Source organism: Zootoca vivipara, chromosome 8 (assembly GCF_965207765.1).
Source record: "Zootoca vivipara chromosome 8, rZooViv2.hap1.1, whole genome shotgun sequence".
NCBI lineage: Eukaryota > Metazoa > Chordata > Lepidosauria > Squamata > Lacertidae > Zootoca > Zootoca vivipara.
This window is the reverse complement of record NC_142591.1, coordinates 25264264-25286475: the sequence shown is the minus strand read 5'-3', so window position 1 is coordinate 25286475 and position 22212 is coordinate 25264264. Positions and strand designations below refer to the sequence as shown.

The following is a 22212-nucleotide window of genomic DNA, read 5'->3' as shown; positions in this document are numbered from 1 at the left end:
TTAATGCTACCCTATTCTATAGTATTGTTATAAAGCTTTTAACTTGTGTCTCTCCTGTCCATCACTGAAGAATATATGCTTCTAAATATGCAATTTCCTTTATAAATATTTTTATTAAGTTTTTACATACATTCCATACATCATTCAACATTCCTTCACATCTTATACAATCTTTTTGGACTTCCCTCAGCCACGTCTAAAGATTTCCAATCATCCTAACTTCTTCTATATTTCGTAATTCACTATTACTTTAAAAAAACAATAACCAATTTTTCCTTTCTTAACTTTTTCCTGTAATATTTCATATAGTTCTCCTTACAAAACTTCTTGTAAACCTACAAGCATAATTTTTTTGTTTACAATTTTCTTTCAAATATTTCTCAAATTTAGTCCAATCCTTCAAGAACCTCTGGTCCTGTTGGTTTCGAATTCTCCCTGTCATCTTCTAAATGTGCAATTTCCATACTGCTTGTCGTCAGATCTAAGTGTTTGTAAAACAACTTTGCAAAAAGGTATCTTGAAAAGGTATATAATTTACCTTTTCCAGTTGGTAAACAACACGTGCACCATAGAATGGAATGTTTTGTCTAAGCTGCTATTGCAGTCATGAGCAGTGCAGTGACGTGAGATGACGACTCATGAGTAAGCCCTGTTGTGTTCAACCGGACTTACTCTCAGGCAAATGTGCATAGGATCGCAGCCTAAGTATTTAAAATAAAGAGCAAAAGAGCAACATTCCTGTACTTTGAGCCCTCTTTCCTTGTAGTAAACGGTTGTAGTCTTTCATCTTAACAATCCCAGTAAGCAAAAGAGTATCCAGTTTAAAAATAGGAAATTGCACATCCCTTGTTGGAGAAAATGAAAAAAGGCAAGGCAATGACATCCACTAGACTAGAGCTTATTCTGTATGTAATACTGAATGTTGGCATGACATCCATGTTTATGCTTTTCCTGCACTGTTTATAACAATAACTTAAACAAATCATTATCTCTATAGCCACTGCTCATTTGCTTTGAAGTAAAATGAAAGGGTTCCTCCCACCTCAACAATTAAGAAACTGAATATCTGTCTTGCACTGGGAGGTGAAGAATGGGTGGGGGTAAAAGATTTCCATGACTGCCATGTGGCTGGGCTGGCTTCCCTATATCCCCTTTCTCAAATCAAGATGTGGGACAAATAAAAGGCTAACAATTTGCTTAGTCTCCACCCGCAAAAAAAAGGAATTGTGGAAAAGGCTGAGGAAGGTGGTGAGGGGGGGGGGGAGAGCAGATTGCAGAAAATCTGGTTTTCAACCATTACCTTTTAAGTTAAGAATTCTAGTTCTCAGTTAAAACTGGGATTTCTAGCACTTTCAAATGCGCTCATGAAACAGAGATTAATGGCAGATTGATATATATTCAGTGGTTAGTATGCACAACAACCGGCAATTGTGCACATTTACCAGGCCTCTTACGTGAAGAGAGAATTGTGCACATTTACCAGCCAATATAGGGACCCAGGTGGTGCTGTGAGTTAAACCACAGAGTCTAGGGCTTGCTGATCAGAAGGTCGCCGGTTCGAATCCCTGCAACAGGGTGAGCTCCCGTTGCTCGGTCCCAGCTCCTGCCCACCTAGCAGTTCAAAAGCACATCAAAGTGCAAGTAGATAAATAGGGACCGCTCCAGCGGGAAGGTAAACGGTGTTTTCGTGCGCTGCTCTGGTTCTCCAGAAGCAGCTTTGTCATGCTGGCCACGTGACCCGGAAACTGTCTGCGGACAAACGCCGGCTCCCTCGGCCTATAGAGCGAGATGAGCGCCGCAACCCCAGAGTCGGACATGACTGGACCTGATGGTCTGGGGCACCTTTACCACCCAATATACATAACCCTCAACAAATATTGGGGCATGCACCTATATCAAGTGAATTTTGTATATTTTCTGGGAAGCATATGCATTCTCCAGTCAGCACACACAGTCTCTAAGAAACATGCCCCCTTTTCTATTTTTCAGTTTCTATTGTTGTTAAGCAGTGTGCAATCTGTGCTCCCTGGACTGCTACTGGCCCACCAGCCAAGCAGCAGGAAGAAGTGGATCGAAATTGTTTATTTTTAAACCGTTTCTCCAAAGGAGCCCTTTTTTTCCTGCAGTCCAGCCCCCTTTTCCCCACAGTCCACTAGTTGAACAGCACAAGGAAGATTGCAAGGATAGGATTTTTTTAAAAAAACAACAACAACAAAACCCTGCCCTCTCCCTCTTACAATGCTGATGGAAATCCCTCCCATTCAGCTATTATATTAAGCATTGGAAGAATTAGTTGGAGCAATTAGAATAAGATCCGCTATTTGACTATTGATTCAAAACCCTAAAATGTATTTTATATAATTGACTTTTTTATTTCTATTCTTTGTATATCGTGTTGTTGTTTTATTGCTATGGCCAATGGCTGACGCAAATAAAGATTCATTCATTCATTCATTGTTGTTGTTTAGTCGTTTAGTTGTGTCCGACTCTTCGTGACCCCCATGGACCATAGCACGCCAGGCACTTCTGTCTTCCACTGCCTCCCGCAGTTTGGTCAAACTCATGTTCGTAGCTTCGAGAACACTCATTCATTCATAGGAAGAAGCTTAATAGCAGCAGAGGCCCAATTATCATGAGAACACTGCAGAGGAGATACAGTTTATCCAGCTGAGGAAGGGATGCTCAGCAAGGAAAAAGGGGACTGGGAGAGAAGGAGCGAGAAGTACCTCTGATCTTAATTTTTGGCCCCACTCACTGCTTGCAAATTACCTCTCTCCCTGCCTTTTCACCCTGCATAAAATGTTCTCAGCTACACTAACGTTTAGGGCACGGGTGTCAAACACAAGGCCCGGGGCCCAAATCCAGCCCGCCAGACCTCGTCATGTGGCCCGCCGAGCGCCCCAGCCAGCGGGACCCAGCAGCGGGACCTTGCTGCTGAAGCGCCGCGCCGACAAAGCGCCGACAAACAGCTGGGGCGGGGGGGGTAGAAAGGCGGCCGGAGCAGCGCCGCACGGAGAGTCCCGAGCCTCTGCGACGCAGCAGTGCTCTGTAGCACTTTGAATCCTCCTCCTGCCACGGCTCGGCGCCTGGAAACGGCTGCTGCTGCTGCTGAAGCACAGACAAAGCACCCAGCAGCGCTGCGTGGAGGAGGAGGAGGATTCAAAGTGCTACAGAGCACTGCTGCGTCCCAGAGGCTCGGGACTCTCCGCACGGCGCTGCTGGGCACCGACCAGGCAAGCCTCCTCCTCCTCCTCCTCCTCTTGCCTCACCTCCTCTTCCTGCTGCGGCTCAGCCTCATGAACGTGCAACTCTGAGGCTTTACGCACTTCTCCTAAAACGGACACCCGCTGCCTCACGCTGCACGGGAAATGCTTTTTGCCCCTGGGTCCCTTCGTGCTCTTTTCTGGCGCTGAATCAAGGCGGCGACCCCCCCCCTTCCCTTTCTTTCTTCCTCTCTCTCATTCTTATTCTTTCTTTCCCTCTCCTTCCTTCCTTCCTTCTTTATCTCTGTCTTCTCTCCCTCTTTCTTTTTCTTTCCTTCTTTATTCCTTCTTTCCTACTCTTCTTTCTCTCACCTCTTTCCTTCCTCTCTCCCTCCTGCTCCCTCTTTTCTTTCTTTCTTTCTTTCTTTCTTTCTTTCTTTCTTTCTTTCTTTCTCTTTCTTTCTTCCTTCCTTTCTTCCTTCTGTCCTTCCCATCTTTCTTCCTCTCCCTCATTCTTATTCTTTCTTTCCCTCTACTTCCTTCCTTCTTTCTCCCTTTCCGTCTTCTCTCCCTCTTTCTTTTTCTTTCCTTCTTTATTCCTTTCCTTATTTCCTACTCTTCTTTCTCTCCCCTCTTTCCTTTCGTCCTCTCTCCCTCCCACTCCCTCTTTTCTTCCTCCCTCCCTCCCCTCCCCTCCCTCTCCCTCTCCTCAGAAACATAGGATGCTGCTTTATACTTCTGGCCCTTAAACCCTGGAACCAGGAGAGCAGCTCTAGTGAGTCAACCTCAGCCAGTCCCTTTGGTGAACATCTGTCCTGCATGCAGAAGGATCCCAGCATCTCCAGGTACTAGTAGCTCTGCAAAGGTCCTGCATGAAACCCTGCATGAAACCCTCCACCACCCAGTGCAGTTACCAAAAATCATTTTTCAATAAATTGTACAATAATTATACATTTGAATATCTACTTGCCATTATTCTGACTATGTTTCTGCTTTCAGAGCTAGTTATTACTTACATTATTTAAAAAAACAGTAATAATTGAATGCAGTGACAATAATTTATGATAATAAAGAGTGGACACATAGTCCTACAGATACAACCGGCCCTTTGAGGGTGACCAAACTGCTGATGCGGCCCCCGATGAATTTGAGTTTGACACCCCTGGTTTAGGGGGAAACTCTATATTACTGTGTATGTTATAGTTTTCATAACTGGATGTAACGTTTTGCCCACACTTGCTCTCTAGCTGGATGTGGGATCGGGGGTCTTGCCAACAAGTATGAACTGCAGAGACTAGCAATCCCTAAATTCACGCGTTGTGCTGATGTGCCTTCAGCAATGTTCCCCCTGCCCCCAGTATCTCCATGCTAAAATATAAACATCCCAGTGTGCCTAAGAAGCCTTGCTCTGTATTCAATTAATCCTTGTTGCCTAATGGGAAAGGTGCCTTTGCTTCAAATAGACGTTATGTCACTCTTTCGCCCTTGGGTAAACAGAACATCTAACCTCTTTACAAGCAATACCCTCTAAGCAACCATAATACTGAAAATGACAAGATAAGTATTTTTGCATATGCACCTGTGTGGGGCAGTTCGCTAAAAACATATGCTTTTATGGCCGAGGATTTAAATGATGCACCAACAGAAAACTGCAAATCATGCATCTTTAATAATGAAATTATTGAAGAATCTTAAGCAAACAAAACATTTATTTTGTTTGCTTAAAAAGAATGGAAGGACTGACTCCTAAAAAGCTATGGCAACAACAACAAAAAACATCATCATGATAGCCTGGGTGATTTCACGGCTGCTCAATCTCTCCAGCATGTTGACTTGCTATATGGTGTTACGGATTTGTGCATGCCAGACTCCCCCTAAATTCCTGGGTCCAGTAGGTGTTAGAATTTAATCAAGACTTGGGGGTGTTAAATTATATGACAGACTTCTAATCCTTGGACCCAGCTTTCCATGTTCAGGAGATCACCTGGGACATGGGCCATTAAGAAAACAAAGGAAGGGTGATGAGCCATTAAGAAAGCAAAGGCTCTGTGCCAGATCACAAATGGGTGAGGCTCCTTCTCCAGCTCTGAGAGAGTTAGAACAAAAGCCAGAGTTAAGAGCTGAGAGTTGACCCTGATGTGAGGGGGTGGGGGGAGTTACAGGCTGGTAAAGGCAAGCGAGCTGAAAAGCCAGAGAGGCAGAGCCATGCCTGATTTCTCTTGGAATCCAAGGCTGTGGCTATGGGAGAAGCGAGACTCTCTTTGGGTTGTTGATGCTGTGAACCCCTCAATCATTGGCTCAGGTTGTGTTGTTGTTGTTTAGTCGTTTAGTCGTGTCCCACTCTTCGTGACCCCATGGACCATAGCACGCCAGGCACTCCTGTCTTGCACTGCCTCCCGCAGTTTGGTCAAACTCATGTTCGTAGCTTCGAGAACACTGTCCAACCATCTCGTCCTCTGTCGTCCCCTTCTCCTAGTGCCCTCAATCTTTCCCAACATCAGGGTCTTTTCCAAGGATTCTTCTCTTCTCATGAGGTGGCCAAAGTATTGGAGCCTCAGCTTCACGATCTGTCCTTCCAGGGAGCACTCAGGGCTGATTTCCTTAAGAATGGATAGGTTTGATCTTCTTGCAGTCCATGGGACTCTCAAGAGTCTCCTCCAGCACCATAATTCAAAAGCATCAATTCTTCGGCGATCAGCCTTCTTTATGGCTCAGGTTGTATATATGTGTAAATAAACCATATATTCTAAAGGTACCAAAGTGTCTGATGTGCCTCATTTCCAAAAGGAACCATGTAAGCACCTGGAGCCTTGCACTGCTCAGAGAATGGGGTGGCTTGCAATAATATATTTGTCACCTGGCTGCTCCCCACCAAGTGCATGCTTGGTAGCAAACTTGACTTTCCTGCTGTCTAATGAAATGCAATTCTAGAACTCTAAGGAATTCTAAAATGTTTGCATAAATAAATGTGAAGTATCAACAAATGTTTGAAAAATCTAGAGGGAAACTGAGTTACTGATCCGCTGGGCATCAGTACACTACAAAGAGCAGTTGCGCTAAATGTGAAGATTGTTGTTGTTTAGTCGTTTAGTTGTGTCCGACTCTTTGTGACCCCATGAACCAGAGCACGCCAGGCACTCCTGTCCTGCACTGCCTCCCGCAGTTTGGTCAAACTCATGTTCGTAGCTTCGAGAACACTGTCCAACCATCTCATCCTCTGTCGTCCCCTTCTCCTAGTGCCCTCAATCTTTCCCAACATCAGGGTCTTTTCCAGGGAGTCTTCTCTTCTCATGAGGTGGCCAAAGTATTGGAGCCTCAGCTTCACAATCTGTCCTTCCAGTGAGCACTCAGGGCTGATTTCCTTAAGAATTGATAGGTTTGATCTTCTTGCAATCCATGGGACTCTCAAGAGTCTCCTCCAGCACCATAATTCAAAAGCATCAATTCTTCGGCAATCAGCCTTCTTTATGGTCCAGCTCTCACTTCCATACATCACTACTGGGAAAACCATAGCTTTAACTATACGGACCTTTGTAGGCAAGGTGATGTCTCTGCTTTTTAAGATGCTGTCTAGGTTTGTCATTGCTTTTCTCCCAAGAAGATTAGCATTCTGCAAAGTTACTTAGTCACTATGTAATACATTATCTTTGTTTTTAATCTCTGGCCCCAGCAATAGAAACAAGATATTCTGTTTACTAATATGAGGGTTTTTTTAAAAAAGATATTGCTACTTCTGGCAAACACTCTGTGAAACTACTCTTGACCCTTTTGCATCAACTTGTGAACTTGATACAATCTAGTGCAGAGGAAGAGCCAGTTTTCATACACTAGGCCAGGAGATTCCTCTACTGCAGGGGTAGCTAAGCTTTGGCCCTCCGGATACTGCTGGAGTAGAGCTCCTATCACCCCTGACCATTGATCATGCTGACCAGGGATGACAGGCATTAAGAGTTCAACATTTAGCCACTACTACACTGGTATTTAGGTGGCTCAAAGTGGGAGGCTGTGGAAGTGCAGAACATGGGCTGGGGGGAAATAAAAGGTATTATATACATTCCTGCTTAGATCATAGGTTAGAGAACTTAGCTCCTCAGCAGTTTTTTCTTCATGCAACCCCCTCAAAGCATCCCAAGTACAGTATTGTGATCTCTTACATGCACCATAAAAACTACTTTTGCATGACCACTTTAAGAAAGACTGCATAAAGAGATTGTTCAAATACAGTGGTGCCTCACTAGACGAATTTAATTCGTTCCACGGGTCTATTCTTATAACGAAAAATTTGTCTAGCGAATCCCATAGGAATGCATTGAATTTTATTTTATTTTTAAAAAAATTGCCCATAGGATCGCATTAATTGAATTTCAATGCATCCCTATGGGAAACCGCAATTCACTAGACAAATTTTTTGTAAAACGAATTTGTCTAGCGAGGCAACCTCCGCTAGAAAAATCCTTTCTTTAAGCGAAAATTTTGTCTTACGGGGCGTTTGTTAAGCGAGGCACCACTGTATTTAGTACCAAGAACATGCTAAAGCACTGCACAAAGCCAGAAACACAAATTCACAAATTCCTTAGACACCATATCACCATCTATGTAGTGGTCTCCTTTTGATCTGCAATTTCAAAACTACCCTGAAAACATCACCGGCTTGAAAAACAAAGTACTGAAAGGACTTTCCTTTTCCCCCCCAATTTCAATTCTTTCAGTTTGGAGCAAAGCTGGGTGGTGGTGGAACACATCAAAATGCAGTATTTCATAAGAAATGACAGCATAGATACAGGATATGGGTTGTGGCTAGCATCATGTGTACTCTGCTTCTCAAACCAGCAGTGGGAGTGTACTGGGCACAGAGTAAACAGGAGTGTGTACACAGCCCAGGCAGTTACACTAGACCAAAAGAGCTATGAACTAGCACGGTGTGTTAAAAGTATGTTGCTTAATTCATACTTGTATTTCTTTGTAACATATGATTGATAGACTAAGTTCCATCACCATTCTGATTTATAGGGGAGGGACAAAATATAGGCACCCTGAAATTTTGTCAATACCATGCATATTTGGAGTATTGGGGTGGGGTGGTCTTTACAAAGAGGCCATGCTTTCTACCTTTTCAGAATAGGACAGATAAGCCAAAAGCACACTGCCTATTTAGGCCAAATTCTCAATTTCATGGCATATTGTTCTGCTTCTTTGTAAAGTGTCATTGTTTAAGATAAGAAGTGTAGTATGCTACACTAGGAATAGTAGTGGGGAGAAAGAAGACAGAAGTGAAAGCAGCAATTAACTACATCTGGTTAAACCTAGTTCTAGTTAAAGAGGCAAAATGCATCATCGATGCTTGCAAGCTGGGTTCTAGTGAGAAGTTTCTGGTGTTGATTCATGTTTCCTGGTACTTTATCCATGACACGACATGATTCAGAATTCATCTGCTGTAATGAATGCTATTTGCAGACTGTCTCGCCAGAGTGGTGCATGCTCTAGTTATTTCCCGCTTGGACTACTGCAATGCGCTCTACGTGGGGCTACCTTTGAAGGTGACCCGGAAACTACAACTAATCCAGAATGCAGCAGCTAGACTGGTGACTGGGAGCGGCCGAGACCACATAACACCGGTCTTGAAAAATCTACATTGGCTCCCAGTACATTTCCGAGCACAATTCAAAGGTAGCCCCACGTAGAGCCAAGTTGCAGGGAACCAGGCAGAGGGCCTTCTCGGTAGTGGTGCCCGCCCTGTGGAACACCCTCCCATCAGATGTCAAAGAGAAAAATAGCTACCAAATTTTTAGAAGACATCTGAAGGCAGCCCTGTTTAGAGAGGCTTTTAATCTTTAATCAATTATTTTATTCTTCTGTTGGAAGCCGTCCAGAGTGGCTGGGGAAACCCAGCCAGATGGGCGGGGTATAAATAATAATTATTATTATTATTATTATTATTATTATTATTATTATTTTGATTGCCTAAACAGATGAGCATTTCATTTCATATATATATATCTCTCTCTCTCTCCTCACTGTCCCCCAAAAGGAAGACCTTAAACCAGCCTTTCAAAGGGTTTCCCCTGCACCAAGTCATCTACAAACACAAACCTCCATTAGTTACTTATGTTACAATAATGCAGTGTTTCCCAACCAGTGTGCCTCTGTTTTGGGACTACAACTCCCACCATCCCTAGCTAGCAAGACCAGTGGTCAGGAATGATGGCAGTTGTGGTCCCAAAACATCTGGAGGCACACTGGTTGGGAAACACTGCAATAATGGACTAGAAAGAAAATAGATTCAAATCTCTTTCAGATGATTATCTGCCCAGCACAAAGGCTTAAAAAAAGTTTTCAGATAAATAAAAAGCTTAGAAAAGCAAAAGGTCCCCAAAAGTAAAATTACAAAATAAAACAATGTAACAAAAAGAGAGGTCATAAACATATTGTCCAGCTTTCATATCTATCAAGGGTGTCAACAAACATCAGATGATTTACAGTGTGCTCAGATGTTCTGAAAAAGTAAGAGTCGCATATTCCAAACAGCCAACAAAGCAGGTGGCAAGGTTTTAATTGTTCTGCAGTGGCCTATGAAGCAACATCCCACCATGCAGACTGAAGTAAAGCCCAGCTCTTCTTTGCCATGGGTGACTGGACATCTCTAAGCATGGCTTTATCTCACATGCACTTTAAACACGGAACACAAAGGCAAATTAACATACTATCTACCCTCATCCTTACTCCAGGCAAGGGGCTGGTAACCACCTGTTGTAGTCTCTTTGCTGAACAACAACCTGTAGAGCTCAGTGGAGGGTGAGGCCAGAAGATTATCTGAGGTGTACATACTTGCCTGGAGACAGAGTCAGCATGCAAAGTCAGGTCCAGTCCTATGGTCAGGCGAATGGCAATCTGTGTGGTGTGGTTAGATACTCCAGGGGTCAGGGAATCCAAGGGTCAAGGGTCAAGACAAGCAGGAAGCAGCAAGGTAGGACTAGGAACTATAAGCATCTGACTGCTGCTGGAAGCTCTGCTTAAAAAGACCGAAGCCAGCTGGTTCTCATCAGTGCCTTCTCCACTGTGTCCCTGAAGGCTGATCAGCTGCAGGTGGAGTCACTCTGCCTTCTCCCCCTTCAGGCTGCTGTTCAGCAGGCGTAGCTGACTCCTGCCCCATGACAAATTGTTGCATTAGCAGCACTGAAGAGACCTCCCTGAGGTGCATGGAGGTCCTGGGCTGCCCAGTTTACAGAAGAGGTAGGACCAGGCAGAGGGCCTTCTCAGTGGTGGCACCCGACCTGTGGAACGCCCTCCCACCAGATGTCAAAGAAATAAAGAACTATCTGACTTTTAGAACACATCTGAAGGCAACCCTGTTTAGGGAGGTTTTTTAATGTTTTATCGTGTTTTTAATATTCTGTTGGGAGCCACCCAGAGTGGCTGGGGGAAACCCAGCAAGATGGGTGGGGTATAAATAATAAATAATAATAGTTATTGTTGTTGCATATATATATAGCATAAGCATCATGGTTAGTAGCCACTGTTAGCTTTATCCTCTAGGAAAGAATATCCTTCATTAAAGGATTCCCTTTCTGAAAGATTCAGTCCTTTGAATCTTTCTACAATTCTTCCCCCAGTGAAGTTTCCTTCCCCACAGAATCTGAAATGGAGGAGTTTGTGTAATACAGTATATAGATGCCACCACCATCAGCAGAACTAGGTTAGGATACAATGAAACATCTTGCCTGCTTTTAGTATGTAAATTTGGGGAGGGGTGGGGGGCATAGCTGCCAAGTTTTCCCTTTTCTCGCGAGGAAGCCTATTCAGCATAAGGGAAAATCCCTTTAAAAAAGGGATAACTTGGCAGCTATGGTGGGGGGGCTTAAGATTCCATATAGCAAAATGCAGTCTTTAGTTCAGAAACTTATCCAACACCATTTAATGAAATTAATTAACCAGACTTCTTTTTAAATATGTCTTAGCAAAGTGTTCATTCTGGTTCCCATACTTCTGTTGCCAACTGGGAGTGTTTTGAAAATTGATGTAAACATATTGTTGGACTAGAACTGAAAACATGAAAAATGTTCAGCAGGGTATTTCAACAGCACAATCATTAAAGAAACCATTTCCTGCATAGCTATCGTAGTTCTACTGCTTAGCTTAATGATCAACATCATTTATCAAAACATCTATTATATATATATATATATATATATATATATATATATATATATATATATATAAATCCACAATGAACTCAACATACCAAAATTCTCTCACGATCTCAGAATTTCACTGTGCATGCTGAAGTTCATTTTCATTATTCCCCCATCTCAAATGGCATAATATTTCGGTTCCAAAAATACTCTTCAAATGCCATCCTCTTTTTTTAAAAATAAACTATCAACATTTTAATCAAGCCTGCTTTAATACTTTATTCTTCTGTACTCATCTTTCTACTGCATTCCAGCTGTCAGTCAGTATTCCTTAGAGAAGAGAGAAGAGATCATTCTCATCCATTCTGCATTATTCTCTAAGATAAGAATCACAATTGTGCAATGTACTTTCATCCGAGTTAAGCACATTCTCTATAGCTGGAAACAAATTTATGGGCTTCCCCTCATTCTGTGTGTTTAATAAACTACCATAAGGATGAGTTGGATTTATAGCAAGACCATGTACTCGCACACACACACAACCTAAACAACTCTGAAGTGCGTGCAGACTGTACAGTCATTTGTGGTCCTGCACCACTTCACATTGACTAAAAGGGACAAGAATGAGATGGGAAAACTGAGCACATCCATGCTGTGTAGCCTAGAATTGCAGGAACAGCAATGCCCAGAACCCGGTACTACAGCTTAGGACTCAGCTACACAGCTGCAAATAAAACGTTTTAAGTGTGTTTTAAGGACTCAGCTACACAGCTGCGAATAAAACGTTTTAAGTGTGTTTTAAGGACTCAGCTACACAGCTGCGAATAAAACGTTTTAAGTGTGTTTTAAGGACTCAGCTACACAGCTGCGAATAAAACGTTTTAAGTGTGTTTTAAGGACTCAGCTACACAGCTGCAAATAAAACGTTTTAAGTGTGTTTTAAGGACTCAGCTACACAGCTGCAAATAAAACGTTTTAAGTGTGTTTTAAGGACTCAGCTACACAGCTGCAAATAAAACGTTTTAAGTGTGTTTTAAGGACTCAGCTACACAGCTGCAAATAAAACGTTTTAAGTGTGTTTTAAGGACTCAGCTACACAGCTGCAAATAAAACGTTTTAAGTGTGTTTTAAGGACTCAGCTACACAGCTGCAAATAAAACGTTTTAAGTGTGTTTTAAGGACTCAGCTACACAGCTGCAAATAAAACGTTTTAAGTGTGTTTTAAGTGCAATCTACGATGTGACGCTAGATGGTGATGGTGAGCCTTATGGAAAACTCCGTGTACAGTATTCTTTAAAACACTTTTTTTTAAAAAAAAAAAGCATTTTCAGAGCGGTTTTTATATGTGTGTAAATTCTTTACATCGCCAGTGGTTGCAAACATTCATTGTACTCATAGGAGACCATTACCCCCAACGATCAAAGCACAATTCGTCTTTTGAAATCGCCTCACCAAAATGCTCTGCACACAACACAGGGTTCACCAAAGCTTTTCCCCAACCCATGGGCCCCAGAGATATCTGCTAAACTTACAGTATGTGTAGCATGTCTTAAAGCAGGCATCCCCAAACTCAGCCCTCCAGGTGTTTTGGGACTACAACTCCCATCATCCCTAGCTAACAGGACCAGTGGTCAGGGATGGTGGGAACTGTAGTCCCAAAACATCTGGAGGGCTGAGTTTGGGGATGCCTGTCTTAAAGTATTTGCTTCTGCACAACACAAGTTATTTGTGCTTCTGGTTTGGTTTGGTTTCACTTATCTGCAATATTTAAACTAGCTCTAAGGGGTTTAGCCACACTTCCTCTTGTCTTGTCTTACTGCTTCTCCCCTCCAGGGAAACCACTCTTCATTGCTCAATTGAAGCGAATAGCAACTCAGGTTTTCTCCCGCTAAAGAAAAGGTTTTCCCTAGAAAAGGAGCAGGCAAGGGGGAAACTGTTCAGACTCGTTCTTAGAAAGCATGGGACAAGCAGACAGTGTGGACAAGCCCTAAGGAACTGCCACCTTTTGTGGGGGAGGCAGCAAGTAGTAAGCTATATTCTCTCTTTCTGATGATAAATAGTTGAAGAGGAAAATCAGCATGTTCTGTAAGGGCTTTAAGCACCCCCCTTTCCTAAATCAGAAAAGGGGTGGCTTTTAAAATAATAATAATAATAATGTTTGTCTCTGCACCTAGCGATGCCTTTTATCTGCATATACACCAAGAAGCAACTCCCAAGGGATCAGAGGAATTATGTGCATTTGGGAGGGGTATTTGGGGAACGAGTCGCTAACCTGCGTCCATCCATACACAGGAAAAGACGGACCCTGTTTTCCTAGACGGTATGTCAGACTTTAACCACACAAACTCACAGCCACTGAAGTTTTTAGTGCTTTTAATATCCAACATAAATTAAGGGACTGGAAAGTATAAAATGCTCTGGAATATGCTGGCACGTGGTTTACCTAGGAAGATAGGATGTCTGGAAAGAGGTCGTACTTTTGGTAGCAGAGAATGTGTTTTGCATGCTGGAGGAATCAGGTTCAATTCCTGGCATGAAAAGGATTTTGGGCAGTATACTTGTCAGGAGAGACATGACTGGGCAAGATGGGACAGTGATCTGATATTACAGTAGTAACTTGGTTCTCAAACTTAATCTGTTTCGGAAGTCTGTTCCAAAACCAAAGCGTTCTAAAATCAAGGTGCGCTTTCCCAAAGAAAGTAATGTAAAACAGATTAATCCGTTCCAGACTTTTAAAAACAACCCCTAAAGCAGCAATTTAACATGAATTTTACTATCTAATGAGACCATTGATCCATAAAATGAAAGCAATAATCAATGTACTGTACTATAAAATAAAATAAATGAGACAGTATTGTAAATGATAAAAAAAATTAAAAAATGATAGTCATTATTTGGATGGGGGGGGCTTTTTATCAATTTCTGCAGTCACACAATAAATCAGTCAGTAGCTGAACTGGGTTCCACACAGTCACAAAAACAAATTAACCGAAAAAGTCTCAAAAACAAAAATGCAAAATAAATAGCAGAAACAAAAGCGCCAAACGTAATCCATTCTAGAAGTCCATTTGACTTCCGAAATGTTCAAAAACCAAGGTGCAGCTTTTGATTGGCTGCAGGAGCTGCTTCCTGTACTCAAGCGGAAGTTGCATTGGACGTTCGGCTTCCGAAAAACATTTGCAAACCAGAACACTTACTTGCGGATTTTCGGCGTTTGAGAACCAATGCGTTTGAGAACCAAGGTGCCACTGTATTGCATACACACACTCACACAAACATACACAGATAGTCTCTGAATGACTAGAAGTTTCGCAGGTCCCATAACATCCCTTAAGTTTTACTGCCTTTGAGTGAAGGTTACTGAAGACTGCTGCAATTTCTGTGATATAAGGTTTTTATTACACACACACACACGGCACAGACGGTGCCCTCCCAAACGCCACAGTTCAGGGCAGGAGAGGGGCGGGGAAGCTGCTGCTCCCTCTCCTTCTGCTCTCCGCAGCTGGGTCAGACACACACCTCACCACAGCTGAGGAGGGCTGCTCTCTGCTGCCAGGTCAGAAGAGCTGCTGTCGCCGGGCGTGAGGTGTGCTGCCCGCTCGCCTGCCATTTTGTCACCCCCTCAGTCATGACACCCAGGGCAGGCTGCACCCACCACACCCTGCTTCCTATGCCTCTGCTACCAGGGACACCGAGAGGGCATCTAGCGCAACCCCAAACCTGTAGCAGTATAAATCAGCTTCGTTTGTTTAAAGAAACAGTGGTTAATATTATAGGTCATCAACCCTCCAAGAAAATGCAAGGGATTAACAAGAGCAATACTATGCAAGTTTATTCAGAAGAAAGTCCCACTAAGTTAAATGGATCTCAGTGCTATGTATAAGATTGCAGCCAAATGGATCTCAGTGCTATGTATAAGATTGCAGCCAAATGGATCTCAGTGCTATGTATAAGATTGCAGCCAATGTTAGTCCTACTCAGAATAGACAATTGAAATTAAGGTTAAAAAAAAGGTAAAGGACCCCTGGAGGGTTAAGACCAGTCAAAGTTGATTATGACGTTGCGGTGCTCATCTCGCTTTCAGGCCGAGGGAGCCGGTGTTTGTCCACAGATAGATTTCTGAGTCACGTGGCCAGCATGACTAAACCGCTTCTGGCGCAATGGAGTACCGTGACGGAAACCAGAGCGCACGGAAATGTCATTTGCCTTCCTGCCGTAGCAGTACCTATTTATCTACTTGCACTGGCATGTTTTTGAACTACTAGGTTGACAGGAGATGGGACAGAGCAACGGGAGCTCATTCCGTCATGAGGATTCGAACCGCCAACCTTCTGATCGGCAAGCCCAAGAGGCTCAGTGAAATTAAGAGACATAGCTAACATCAGTTCATTAATTTTAATGGGTTTACTCTGAGTACAACTGAATTGCATACAACCCTAAGTGTTTTATTACTGCTTGGGTGCTTATTCCAGTGAACAAGACTTTTGGTTTGTTTTCAATATTGGGATGTGCATACATGCTCATGACCTAAATGCAATATATGTTTGAAGGAAACAGACCTCTGGTAGCATACTTAGAGTCAGCAATCCTAAGCCAGCCAAAGACATATGGAAACAGTACCATGGTCAGTACCATATGTTCATGGAACCTGAACACAGAAGCATTGCACTATGCATAGACAGCGATCTCTTCCAGATGACCCATTTATTGAGCATGCATTCAGATTTGTCTGCAGGGAGATGCAGTGTCAATCAACTGTTATATCATACTTTCCAGAGCATTTTCTCATCACTTTCCTTACTGCAAAAAGTTCAATTATTTTGGAAGCGTGTTTGTGGCACAAGAGCACCAGATTCACTTTACAGTAATTGTGTAAATTGATTCTGCTGGTATGTGACTGAATCCCATCCACAAAAGTAGTGAAAGCCTGGGGACAGTCAGTGGCTACTTGAGGTGACTAAAGAGCAAGGGATGTGCAGCAATGAAACTGTGCAAAGTACATAATGCTACTAAAAGTCCTTATTAGCACAATCCTGGATTAACAATGGCCAATTTAATGGTTGGACTTCACCCCCAAAGGAGCGCTCCTCCGTTGTCTCCTAAAACAGATGGGTGCCAACTGAATTATAACAATATAACTTCACTGGATTGTAGAAGCAAGCCCTTTATTTATGTTGCACCCCCAATAGGTGTGATTTGATATGTCACAACCACTACTCCATCTAGCCCAGAGCTTACTCTAGTCATCAGCAGCTCTCTAAAGCCTTAGGCAGAGATGTTCCTGGACTTATTTTAATCTTAGATACCAGTGACTGAACCTGGGATCTTCTACATGCAAGTAAATTTCAATGTATGGAATCAGGAAACTTTTTAAGTATTCAAAATATCTGTTTATGTCCCATACAGCTAAAAGCTCTTCTGATATGAGAGGAGGCTTTAATCCAGGCATAGGCAAACTTGGCCCTCCAGATGTTTTGAGACTACAGTTTTCACCATCCCTGACCACTGGTCCTGTTAGCTAGGGATGATCGGAGTTGTAATCCCAAAACATCTGGAGGGCCGAGTTTGCCTATGCCTGCTTTAATCAATTAATATTGATTGTGCAGATGGAGAAGTGAAAGGCTCCTGCTGCTTTTGAGTGGTCCATTCATAACTACCAAAATGTGCTTTTTAGACACTTCCACCATCCCAAGAGATGGGTACACACAGAGAGAGACACACACCCACATATGTAGGTACTGTACATACATGCATGTAGAGAAGCTGGCAATAATTCAGTAAATGGGCATAGCCAGGGGGGCAGTTGCCCCCCCATCAAGTAAATAAATAAATAAATAGAACCTTAAGTAAGAGTAGAAATCGTAGATTTTGACAGATTTTTCTGAGCACCTGGGGCCAAAAGAAAAGTAATTTAAAGCAACTCTTGTTGAGACATTTCATTCCGAATCTGCAGCTAGACAGAGCCAGACAGAGGATGATGACAGGTGAGTGCCCTGTCTCCCCGCCCCCGCCCCCACCTCCACATAAATCCTGGCTACGCCCATGCTCCAGGAAGATCGCTTCTCGGGCTTCGTATGCACCTGCCAACTTCATAAAACGGCATGCAAATCATGTCATCTGAACGCAACTCAACTATGCGAATTAAGATTTCAGAGCTCATTTAGTACATGAAATTGGCGAGGGGCGGTTGCAAGTGGGTCTCACCTTTTTGGCATGACGATTAAACCGAGATAGCAACTTTCCAAGAAAATGAGATAGAGAGAGAGAAACACGAGAAGCAAGATAGAGTAAGAGAGAACCATAAATGCAACCCCACCCCACGCGCGCAGTTCGTTTGCAGGACAAGTTTCTAGCGCGCGCGCCACACACGCACACGCCGCCAGGTGTTAAAGACGGCTCCGCAAAGGCTCCACCCCTTTCCTCCTCCTCACACTCACCCAGGTTGACGAAGCTCATGACCATGTCCGCGTCACTGAGGAAGGCGCTATCCTGCGAGGTGGCTAAGGCTGGGGAGCCGCCGCCGCCAGATCCTGGGTGGTGGCTGAGGAGCGTTTTCCGCTGCAGCGGGTGCGCCGTCGGGGGTTCCCTGCCGCTCGTGCGCTGCTGCTGCTGCTGCGTCCCCTCTTCGTCCTCCTCGCTGGACAGGGTGTTGTACAGATCCAGCATGAAGAGCGGCGCGGAGTTCAGCCTGCCCGGAGGGGGCACCAACTGCTGCTGCTGCTGCTGCCTCCGCTGGTGGTGCGTCGGCGGCAGGGGGGGAGCCGCTCCTTGCTCCTCTTGGCGAGCCAAGCCGTGCGCCGGCCGGGGCCGGTGCGGCAAGCCCAGCACGGAGAGGATTTCCTTCTGCATCTCCCGCTTTTCGTGAGACTTGAGGCGCCGGTAGAGGAAGCCCGCCGCCGGGGACGAAGAGGAGGAGGAGGAGACTGGCGCCTGGGGCTGCTCTTGGCTTCTGCTCGCGCCCTCGCCGCCGCCCGGCAGCAGCGCCCCCGCGAAGGCCGGCAGAGGCGGCGCAGGCGGCGGCGAGCAGCAGCCGCTACTGCACACCAGCGCCCACCACCAAAGCCAGCGCAGCCTCGGAGGCGGCATCGCTCCTCCACCCGCCCGCCTCGCCTAACCTGCTCGCTTTTTCGCTGGACCTCGGAAGCGCTTCTCGAGCGCGCCCTGAGTCTCCTCGCTTTATCTATCCCCCTCGGGGGGTTTAATTCATTGAAAGGGGACGGGGAGGGTTTGGAGACTCCTTTATAGTCGTTAGCCTCATTCCTCTCCCTGGTCAGGTGCAAATTCCCCTCTATATAAAGCAGAGAGAGGCTCGCGGAGGTTCCGCGCCCGCCGAGCGGGTCTCAATTTTGCCCGGCGTCTGTTTTGCTCCTCTTGCGCGTCAAAGAGCAAAGGGAGAATGGAAAGCAGCGCAGGGGGGGTAAGAGCAAGCCGCCTCGTCGCCCCCGTTTCCCAGAGAAGTTCCCTCGCAATTCGGACAAGGAAAAGAAGATGCACTTCTTGACAGAGCTGGGCGAGGGGTGGGATGGAGGACCGAAGAAGAAGAAGAGGGACCCCAACCTAAAATGCCGAAAGTTTAAAAAAAATGGAAAAAGAAGCGTTGCTCCCACGTCCTTGCTTTCTCCCCAGGAACCAAATTCCTTGCAAAAAAAAATTAAAAAGCAAAGCAGCCCAGTTCCCTGTCAAATTCCCTCTCAGAGCCTTGCGCGAAAGCCTGGGGGCGCTTTTCAAGGCAATCCCAATTGCGCGCGCTCTCCTCTCGTCAGCTCGGGCAGCCTCGAGTCACTCATGTGAGCGGCTGCAAGTTGCTCGCAGGTACCACGACCCAGCGGAGGGAAGCGCCCGCCTCCTCCTCTCGTTGATGGGCAGCGGAGGCGACGATTAAAGAGGCTCCGGGTCCCTGTCTGTCATGTGCGAAGCCTCTCCTCCCCGGGAGGGGGCGTTCCCTCCTGCAAACTCCAGAGCTGGCTTTTGCCGGACGGGCGGCTCGACTTCTCTGCTCGTTTCCCAGAATAAGATACTGTATAGGCGGATAAGGATTAAAACAGAGAAAGGACATTGCCGGAATGGAAATATACGTGTGCAAAGGACGAGGGAGGAATGCATTTGGTTTTGTTGCTGACCCCGAGCTAAAGAATTACAGTAGATTGGTTCTCAAGCCCGTTTGGCGCGGGCGGGAGAGTCCCTTCCAGGATAAAATCCAGATGTTTTGGACCATGCGTTTCCAATCATACCTGACTATAGGCTGTTGTTTGAAACATCTGGAGGGCACCAGGTTGGAGAAAGCTGCAATAAAACAATGCCTTCGACGGAACGTATTTTGTAGGCGAGAGGGTTTTTATTTTTCCTAGCGTGGTTTCTGCAGGGTATTAAAATTTGTTAACGTCTCTTATAGTGAAAGAGAAAAAAGGGAAGCAGTGGTAATCAGGGAGGCAAAATGAGAGAGATAATTTGGAACAGACGTTAAGTTCTGTGTAGGAATTGGTAGCTTATTCAGATACCATCCCATTCTTGAAGCGCAGGCTAATTCTGTGCATACTTTCCTTTTGTGTACCTAACCTCCCCATTCAGTATAATGGCTTACGGTAGTTCTGAAGAAACACATGTGGTATTGGGCTAAAATCCACTAGGCGAACTCCACTGAGCAACTGTGCAGACTTTGTGATTTCAAAGAGCTATTTAAAACAAAAACAAAAAGCCTCTTCTATTGTAGGTGTGCGCCATGGAAGCCTCATTCCTTTAACCTAGAAACATAGTGCACTGAAGGATACAATCAGGTGCACTAGCATGGGTTTCTGTAATGGCCTCAAAGAAGGCAAGCACATCTATGCTTACAGTTTGTCTAATCTAAGGTTGACAAGCAAGTAAAGGGATGCAAAGGGCATTTGGGAGCCCAGAACCTAGAGTAGATATTTCCAACATTTTCAGACCCAGAACCCACTTTTAATCAAAACAAGCATTTGGGGACCAATTTATTAATATTTTACTATATATCTGCATGGTCAAATATATATTTTACTATGTATTTGCACTCTTGTAGCGACCCACCTTGGATCAGGCCACAATCTGCTAATGGGCCCCAGCACCAGCTGAAGACCAGTACTCTAGAGAATATGCAAGATGGGCTTGGAATAGCAGCATGGTCCTCTTCATTTCCAGGAGATCAGAAGGAAGTCTCCTTATAACGGCACATATATTATTATAATTTACACCCTATCCATGTGTGCTTATGCCTGTGACTTTTCTGTTATGAAATGAGGGCATATGGAAACCCACCCTGAAACTATTTAGATCAGCAGCCATTCTAACCTTATTTGCTTGGCCTTGTGTTTTAGAATGAAGATGCTCAGCACATTACAGGCTCAGTCGTCGTATCCATTATAAGTTCTTTTCCTGTTATTTTGCAGGGCAGTAGCTCTTCTTCTTCTTCAGAAAGCGGGTACCAAGTATAGATATTAACTTTTAACACCGCCCTGAGCTCCTTTGGTAGGAAGAGCAGGACATAAACTTTTTTATTAAAAAATGTAAATTAACAAGGTCCTGTAACAAATTCTACCAGTTCAAAAGAAAGAAAGAACCCACCCAACAACACCATAATATAAAACAACTCCTATCTAAGAAGTCCAAGTGTATACAAAAGGCACCTTTCACTAGAGAACTGCGTTAGAAATTGTTCCAAAGTCTTGCTTCCACAAAATCTGATCGCACTAACTCCATGGAAGCCAGAGAGTTTCACAGGGGTGGGGAACCTGTTGTCCCCCACCCCAGTGGCGTAGCAAGGAGGGGTGATAGGGGCGGTCCACCCCGGGTTCCACTCTGGGGGGGGTGACAGTCGGCGCCCCACCCCGTGACTCCCAAGCCAAACCCCTCCAGCCTCCCAATAAAAAGCCCGCGCAGCACGGCGCGATCCCCCTCTACGTTGTACGCATGTGCAGTATCCTGCGACTTCTAAACGGAGCCTCCAGCCTCCTGGGTAGAAAGTCTCAGGAGGTCGGCGGTTCGAATCCCTGCAATGGGGTGAGCTCCCGTTGCCCAGTCCCAGCTCCTGCCCACCTAGCAGTTCAAAAGCACGTCAAAGTGCAAGTAGATAAATAGGGACCACTCCGGCGGGAAGGTAAACGGCGTTTCCGTGCGCTGCTCTGGTTTGCCAGAAGCAGCTTAGTCATGCTGGCCACATGACCCGGAAGCTGTCTGCGGACAAACGCTGGCTCCCTCGGCCTATAGAGCGAGATGAGCGCCACAACCCCAGAGTCGGACATGACTGGACCTGATGGTCAGGGGTCCTTTACCTTTACTTAATAAACTTGAAAAATTCTCTCATCCTTCTTAACGGCGAGTTTAACCTCCCATCTTATTTCATACTTTGTATGAAGGTTCTTACTTGAAGCTGCTTTGGAGTGAATGACTTAGGGAATGCAGCTTTTTCAGAAAAAAGTCTTTTAAGATCAGGGGGTCTTGTTCAGAATTGTCCATTGCAAAAAGGGTAACTAAGCAGCTGCAACAGACGAGGCTGCTGGACTTTTAAAGCAGGGTGGAAAAAAACTGATCATTCCTCCAGATCAGGGGTAGGCAACCTAAGGCCCGGGGGCTGGATCCAGCCCAATCGTCTTCTCAATCCGGCCCGTGGACAGTCCGGGAATCAGCGTGTTTTTACATGAGTAGCATGTGTGCTTTTATTTAAAATGCATCTCTGGGTTATTTGTGGTGCCTGCTTGGTGTTTTTACATGAGTATAATGTGTGCTTTTATTTAAAATGCATCTCTGGGTTATTTGTGGGGCACAGGAATTTGTTCATATATTTTTTTCAAAATATAGTCCGGCCCCCCACATGGTCTGAGGGACGGAGGACCGGCCCATGGCTGGAAAAGGTTGATGACCGACCC

At 44.8% G+C, this 22212-nt stretch overlaps 1 protein-coding gene across 1 annotated transcript in view; it reads right to left on the bottom strand.

Annotated features, from left to right (window-relative positions):
* Positions 1-19635, bottom strand: part of BMP6 (bone morphogenetic protein 6) — an 87100-nt gene extending 67465 nt beyond the window's left edge. The window contains exon 1 of the mRNA XM_035124694.3: positions 17770-19635. Coding sequence (XP_034980585.3) covers positions 17770-18418 — 649 coding nt within the window. The 5' untranslated portion in view covers positions 18419-19635. The remainder of the gene's footprint in view (positions 1-17769) is intronic.
* Positions 19636-22212: the final 2577 nt, after the last annotated feature.